The sequence below is a fragment of the Nestor notabilis genome, unplaced genomic scaffold (genome assembly GCF_000696875.1).
Source record: "Nestor notabilis isolate BGI_N333 unplaced genomic scaffold, ASM69687v1 scaffold18258, whole genome shotgun sequence".
Lineage (NCBI taxonomy): Eukaryota > Metazoa > Chordata > Aves > Psittaciformes > Psittacidae > Nestor > Nestor notabilis.
The window spans coordinates 1-7,775 of NW_009938943.1; the positions used below are offsets into that span (position 1 = coordinate 1).

At 38.2% G+C, this 7,775-nt stretch overlaps 1 protein-coding gene across 1 annotated transcript; it reads left to right on the forward strand.

Moving 5' to 3' along the window:
• Positions 1-372: 372 nt before the first annotated feature.
• RPS12 (ribosomal protein S12) lies at positions 373-3,651 on the forward strand. Its single transcript, XM_010019618.1, has 4 exons — positions 373-484; positions 2,119-2,221; positions 2,701-2,802; positions 3,557-3,651. The coding sequence occupies exons 1-4, from the start codon at positions 387-389 to the stop codon at positions 3,617-3,619; spliced, it is 366 nt and encodes a 121-aa protein (XP_010017920.1). The 5' UTR covers positions 373-386; the 3' UTR covers positions 3,620-3,651.
• The last annotated feature ends 4,124 nt before the right edge of the window (positions 3,652-7,775 follow it).

Genomic DNA, 7,775 nt, shown 5'->3' on the forward strand with positions numbered 1-7,775 from the left:
GGAGGGGCCGCGTCTCGCCTGACCGTTTCGCGCCGCTCCGCACCGGGTTTTGCAGCTCCCGCCATGCGGGGCCTACGCAGACCCCGCCGTGGTGCTGCTGCATGCTTCGTGCAGGCTGGGTGCTCCACTGATGTGCGCGGCTTCTCCTTCTTTCTGAGGGAGCGGAGCTGGCTGACTCGCCAGGAGGATTTAATTTCTCAGTTCCTTTCGGATTCATATTTTCTCCAGTTTTTCGTTTGGTTTAGTGCCTTAGCTTGCTTTTGTTCTGTATATTTGTAATGACTGGATGCTTGCTGATAAATGAAAAGTTTTTGCTTGTAGTTGTAAGATGTTGACATGATCAGAGCAATATCTGTCTTCTCTTTAGCATTACTGCTGGAGGTGTAATGGATGTTAACACTGCCCTGCAAGAAGTGCTGAAGACCGCACTTATCCATGATGGCCTAGCTCGTGGTATTCGTGAAGCAGCCAAAGCCTTGGACAAGTAAGCCTGACTTTCCCGTTTTGACTATGGTAAATCACAGAACGGCACAAGGTCTGTTGAACACGTGCAGTGGTCACTTTGCTCAGATGTTTAGTTGAAAGCTTTTGCAAGACCCTGTTTTTCTGCCAACAAGTTCTGTCTTTTTCTATCTCTTTTTCAAGGTCTTTAACTGTAATCTTAAAATACAGATGCTAAACTTAGTGATTCAAGAATAACAGCATCTAGTGTATTCAGCTTCCGTCTTTTTGTGACCCCAGTGCCATCGAGTTTTCATGTGGACTGGTTTTGTGAAGTAAATGGAATGGCACTTGCGGTATGTAATTATGAAAATCTGGGACTCAAGAACCTTGAGTTCGAAGAAGTGATAAAACTCTTTTCAAAACTAAGATTTTAATTGGGAGGGTTAATACATGTCAGACTGAACCTGGAAGAATTGGTTTAGTTTTATGAAGCAAACCTCAAATTCATAGCTTGCCTTCACTGCTTTTGTTAGCTTCAGGGTTTTTTTTGTATCACAGCTGTGAATAACTGGCTTTGGTACAATATCAAAACAATATTAAACTTGTCATGTATATGCCAACCATGGTAATCAGATACGGTTTCTTGGTAGGGTGAAATACTGTGTACATACACACATGCACATCTCTTGTGTATGTATGTATAGGCACATACTTTTAAGAATAGGCAGTGCTTAAGTGAAATGCTGCAGCGTTTGGGTGATGACTTAACAACTTGTCGGATACCCCTTCACTCTTCTTATGAGTGAGACCAGCAGTCTGACAAACCTGTATGCAAAAAGCTCTTAAGACGTGGTACCAAATAATGGAAGAGAAATACTACTTAGGTGGCTGGCAACTGGTTTGTAAGAGTTGTTACAATTTTATATGCTGTGTTAAGAGGATCATGTACAAAGTTTATATACCTATGAATGTGATGGGTTTTGCTTGGAAACATTGTTTCTGAAACATTGTGACGAAACTCACAATGAAGGAAAGGAGGTCATAGAGAAAACTGACTTTATTTACAGTGGTCAAATTACATTAGATTAAGTATGGAAGACCTATACAGCTCTCTCTTGTCAGGTATCCCTTTGGTATTCTTAACATTGTACCACAGTATACAAAGATCCTAATTAGAAATGGGGCCCTGTCATAACAGCTTCTTTGAATGTAAGTAGAAAAGATTGTTTTGAAGAGCTTATAACTAATTGATATGGAAATACAAGCTTTTAATATTTGCAGTTCTAATGTTAAGTTCTTACTTGTGGTAAACAAGAAAAAGCAACTTGTAACTCAGTTGCTTTTTAATAATGACACAATTCTGCGTGGGACTGGTGTATACCCAGACATTACACCTTTTCCAAATGGCTGAGAAATTTAGTGGGATTTTTAGAAGCTTCCAAAACTGGAATAGAGTAATCTGATTATAAATCTTAAGAATGTATGAGTAGTCTGTTATGTATATGAAAACCTTAAATAGTAGTAGATCATCTCAAAAGTAGGTTAGTATTTCTAAAGCCTGTGGCGTCTCAAAACCAACTTAGGAAGTGGTTATCACTTCATGCACTAGCTGAATTTTGTTCCACAGTTTTGATTATCAAGCTGTGTCTAAAGTTAAATTGTATTCTTTTTTAGACGCCAAGCCCATCTTTGTGTTCTGGCTTCAAATTGTGATGAACCCACATATGTAAAATTAGTTGAAGCACTTTGTGCAGAACATCAGATCAACTTAATAAAGGTAAGTGTCAGAACTTCAGACACAAGTTTGGAACAGTTATCCCGATTGCAATATAAGCTGCTTGTTTCAGCATACAGAGAGGTGACTCTTTGAAACACTGTGCTGTAATTCTGTATATAGCTTATCTAAGCAAAATTCTTCTTGGCAGCAGAGATTGTTTTAGTTCCGAGTGATTGTCATAGGAGCAGTACAAAAGCTGCATGTAAATGGAAAAGAATGTGTATCAGATTTTACAAAGTTAAAACTATTTTTTGTTTTCTGACAAGAAATAGATTAATTCTGCAAGTAGTTGTGGAACAGAAGGGTCTCAACATGACTTTCTTCAAAGCTGTACAGTGATGATACTTTGGCTCCCTCTACTGATAATTTTGAGGAAAGCAGCCATCCGTTACCCAATACTTCTGAGTACAGCAGCTTTTTTGCTGAACCCAGTTATGCTGGAGATTGCTAGTTCTGATGTGATGCGATGTTTTACACAGGTTGATGACAACAAGAAGCTGGGTGAATGGGTAGGTCTCTGCAAGATCGACAGAGAAGGAAAACCTCGCAAAGTAGTGGGCTGCAGTTGTGTTGTTGTCAAAGTAAGATGATGCTAATTATAGCTTCTTGAGTTCTGAAAATAAGCAGTAAAGATAAGGTGGCTTTAGATAATGGACTATTAAATAGATCTCATGTTTTTATTTTTTTAAAGCAGTTGCTTTCCATTGTTGATAGTGAAGATAAACTGCTTCCCTGTTTTATATCCCTTTCATGTGTATTTATAATACTTGTATTAATTTTGTAAGTTAATGCCTGTGTCCTTAAAGTATCTGTGCCCGCTTGCCAGTAAGCATTAAAGGACAGAGATTTTAACTAGAAGAGATCAAGTTTTGCTTTGGGGGGAGGAAAAGAAATGCCAGTTCGATGTGTCTGCTCAACTTGAAAATGTTCTGCAGAGCATATTTTAAAATGAACTGGTAAAGTAAAGCCACAGTACGAGCCTTGAAGACTTTGTTGTCTTTGAGGTCCCAAGAGATGGCTACATCTTCACAGTAAAGACTAATCCCTTCTTTATATGTCTTTATACTTTGGCTACTGTTTCCCATACTTGGCTTTATTTAAACAGAAATGAAGACTTACACTTGAATGAAATAGAGTAGTCCTTTATTAGAATAGTTTTATTAAGAGAATGAAAGGAAAACAGCTGGCAGATTGTTTGAGTTTACTTGTATGGAAATTGGGGGAATATTTTGGATGTCTTGACAAAAAGTGTCAACCTCAGTTGTCCTTTTAAAAATAGTTGTAAAATTTTGAATGGGTCTGTGTGTTATTAATGAGTTATCTTGTGTGTTACAGGACTATGGCAAGGAATCTCAGGCCAAGGATGTCATCGAAGAGTACTTCAAGTGCAAGAAATGAACGGAAAATAAAATTTTGAACCTGACACGTGTGTGTGTGTGATTAATGGGTGGATACCTGTGGAACAGTTCTTTGAGTTGTAACAGGTAACATCAGAAGATTAAAGGACTTTTCAGGTCTTGATATAGCTATTACTTTGTTAACTGTCAGCTTGCTAAAATGATAATGGCGATCCCTGCCATTCCTGTTCTTGGGTACTTCTGTTTCCTGTTCCACCCCAGAGGGTACCAACTTGCGAAACTTGGCACAGCTCACCTGCAGAAGTACTATCGATTACTACCTTTGCTTGGGCCTGTACTTCTGAAGGGATTATGAGTATCTTGTTAGGGGGAAGTCCAAAGTACTGCTGCATCTGTGATGAAAATTTGGCTCCCTCTGCTGAAACAAATGAGGAGAATGGCCTTTACCGTTACCCAAGTCTTCTGAGATGTTGCAGGAAATTTTTAAATGCTATCCTAATATATTAGGGACGTTACTTGACACAAGGTGTGCTTTGTTGTTTGGTTTCCCCTTCCCCCAGTTCTGAAGCTAACTGAATGAAATAAGCTTCTAGGAAGTATTGTCATGAACTTCTAGATACTTTGTAGGAGTCTCAGTAGTCAGGTAGCCAAGTAGCTGAGATCTCATCACTGCTCAAAACCAGGCATTGAACTCTGACTTGCCTGGTGTCTTTAGTTTCCATAGTAGTTGGATGATTTACGGAATTTGTAAATTTTTTGGGTACAAGGTGGGATTCAGACTGGAATTTAAGGTTAATTTATTTTCTTCCTCCTGCAAATTATGTATGTCTTCCATTTCCTGTGGAGCAATTCTAAGTGCAGTCATAAGGAATTGCTGCTGTGTAGCTACCAGTAGCTAGATGTGGGTGACTTGGATTTTTGAGAAGTTCCTGTAGTCACATTTTCAGGTCTCCTTAATGACAGTCACCTGTGCCAAGTCTGGCCAAATACAGGAAATGTAATGCTGTGGTGATACATGTTCGGTTTTGTCTGAGAAGTTCTCTGTAAAGTGGGTTAAAAGTGTCTGTGAACATTTTAGTTAATGTCATGCTAGTATTGCAAATGGAAGTAAACAGAAATTTATGGATGTTACCTCTTTCCATTTGGATGCTGAAATGACAGATTTCCTCCTGTAGGTTGCAGACCTTACTTCATTAAATTACTGGAGGTTTCTAAACACTGAGAGTAGGCATGGTTTATAAAAAAAAAAATCCTTTTTAAATGGAGTTGAAAGACTATTGGAAAACTTCTCAGTTCAGTTTGGCTAAAAATTTTGAGTATATTGACTTTCACAGAAGCACCACAAAAAGTACACTTAAATCTTTTGTCCAGTTTTAGGAAGCTGTATCTTCTAAGAGTTTGGGATAAAACAGTAATGCTATTTGTTCTTCAGGCTTTTGTTGTTTGCAGTGAAATTCTAAGAGAATTGTCTGAAATGGTAGTGGTGTTCACAGTATTAATAGGATTTATGGTTTGCTTTTCCTTGGCTGGCTGTTTTGTCAGAGTTACGACGGGAATTGGGATCCAAAACCGGAGCATGGATCCTAATTCCAAAAACTGGAGCCATAAGTTCTATGGCCTGTGTATTGCTGAGGTTGAAAATTGTTTCTTAATTGAACATGCTTCCGTACCAGCACATTTTTTACCTGCTAGGAATAGTAAATTCCTCTTAATTCCTTGGATCTCTGGATGCAGGGTAACAAACATGCTGTTTAATAAGCCCCTTCAGGGTAGTGGGTGAAGATTTTTAGAAAAGATTAAATCCATAGCCTTATATTCTCAAATTTGAGGAAGCTTTTGCTAAGCTTCTGCAAGCAAACTGAGCTTTTCCAGATGTTTGACTTTTTGGCTAAAATAGAGCATTTTGTTGTCACTTTAAACACAGTATGACTCGGGAGAATTGAGAAGAGTGAGGGATATAGGAAAGGATATCAATGGGAGAAGGAAGAAATGTTTGTGTCCAGGTTAACTAATTCTGAGATCTTTAAGGAAAAGGATCCATCACTGAAAAGGATTAGTAAAAATAAATTTGATAACATGTTGCTTTAGTAAAATTCTGAAGAAGTTGTCTGCTGTTCATACTTTACCTCCATAGAGGATGTGGAAGTCTGTTTGCCTTTTGTATTTAATACCTGAAGTTGTTCATCTTTGCACTTCCCTCAGTATTTATGGAAAAGATGATTCAAAATAACATGCCGCATTGTGGTACCATCACTGGATTTCCTGCCCGGCCCAGCTATAATGCTTTAGAAATAGGATTTGCTGAGTAAAGAAAAGATGTTCTGTGGGTATTCACAGCCTACTAGAAGGCTGCAGAAAGATTACATTTGTCTGGCTAGGCTGGAATAGTACAATAACACCAGTTTCAGCTTTGCGCTAAAGGTAGGCAAGATGTCCATTCTCATGCATCTGGAGCTAGCATACTGCATGTGACAGGAGCAGTGAAATTCCTTGTAACAAGTGTTTTAAGTTAGGTTTTTTAAAGACATATGGGGAACAGGCACACTGTATCTATAGTTGTATAAGACTTAGGAATTGTTAGTACATTCTGAATTTATATTTAGTCAAGCTATGAGTCTTAATTGTAAATAGATCCTTCAGGAGCTTTACATATTTTAAACGTGCAAGCAATTTGAGAAGTGTCCAGCACACTCCAGTTATTCAACTTTACAGCATATTCTACTTCATTTAACACATTTCAACTTCCATGTGAGAAAAGTAACATCATCTATCAAAATGTTTTTTGTTTCATTTCTACCATGGGCTATTGGAATTGCTACTTCAGCAGTAGCTGGATTATACGTTTCCTCTTAATTACTATGCTATGATCAGTTAGCTGTTGGGAAAAGGAGTTCCAAGTAATGAGCTCTAGTCCACAAGCAAGTTTAAGCAGTGCAATAATTGAATGATACCTCAATGTAAGTTCAGGGCTATGTTTGTGTTTTGTTTTAAATGTCGCCTTATTTTACATAGCAATGAATATTAGTACTAGGGCATGACAACTCTTCATGCCAAGTTTTTTTCACTGGAACAGAACTAACACTTCCTAAATATTTTTGCTAGAAGGAATTGGGTTAAGATCTTAATTTTTTGATCAAAATGCTTAGGTATAAGGTCAGAGGATTCCTGTAATGTTTTGTTTCTTGGAAGTGACATTAGAACCTATGCAGGGTCAGTGTTGGAGAACAGGTTAAGAGTTTATTTACTGAAGACTATCCCTAGTGCTTGATATATTTTCAAGAATTTCTTGAGGACTAAATTCCACCCAAACATTCTGGTTAATCTTTTGTGAAAATAATTTTGGTTTTTACTCAAATTGGCCAAGGAAGACAAGTCCTTCTTCATACTGGAAGACTTGGCATATGCTTCTCTGAGACCTCTGCTTTGTAGACAAAAGAGATTCAGTTTTTTCTCACATTCTTGAGAGATTTTTTTTTGTTTGTTTTGCTGTAGAAGATGTATTGATATTAACATGTCCTGCAGGATTTCAGAGGAGTAGACTTTGGAACACTCCTTAAAGTATAGCCATCTGTAGTTATCACCCAAAAGGATGTGATTAGCATTAAACATGGGATTGGGAGTTTGAGTTTGACTCAATGAGGGACTGACACTCATTTTTCCTCTGTTGTTGATTATATTTAATGTTCCTTGCAGGTTTTCTTTGTGAAGCAGGGATAATGCAGAATGGCTTGCTCAATGGTACATGCTTTGTGGCTTTTGATTGGCAGAAGCAGCAGAATGAGATTCTTTTTCTGGACTAAAATACCAGGTTTTAGTGGGTTTTGCATTGATTGGTAGTCCTTTCCAGACCTTACATTTCCATGTGAAGTAGAAAGCTAATGAAGTATTTTGAAGAAATGCTGGTAAGTCATTGGGAGGGTGCTAAGTACAGATGTTTAGACTGTGTTGGAGGAACGTCCTTTGTGGGATTTCAAATAAAAATGATCTTGAGAACGGTTAAGCTCATTTTGTTTTGGAACCTGTATGTCATCCTGGCCAGTACTGCTTTTCTGCATTTTGTGCATTTTGCCTTGCATCGTAAAAACTTGAGCATCTGGACAGCACCACCACCATGTATTTGCAGAGATCCTGCTCTCGTGGAGTTGTGGTCATGACTGGTTCCTGTAGAGGAGTTGGTTATGCCTGACCTCCACTCT

What these genes read in the sequence shown, in the direction of transcription:
- RPS12 (XM_010019618.1), top strand. Translation starts at nt 387, where the DNA reads ATGGATGTTAACACTGCCCTGCAAGAAGTGCTGAAGACCGCACTTATC. An exon ending in GCAGCCAAAGCCTTGGACAA is followed by an intron (nt 485 to 2,118) that starts GTAAGCCTGACT and finishes ATTCTTTTTTAG; the next exon opens with ACGCCAAGCCCATCTTTGTG. An exon ending in ATCAGATCAACTTAATAAAG is followed by an intron (nt 2,222 to 2,700) that starts GTAAGTGTCAGA and finishes TGTTTTACACAG; the next exon opens with GTTGATGACAACAAGAAGCT.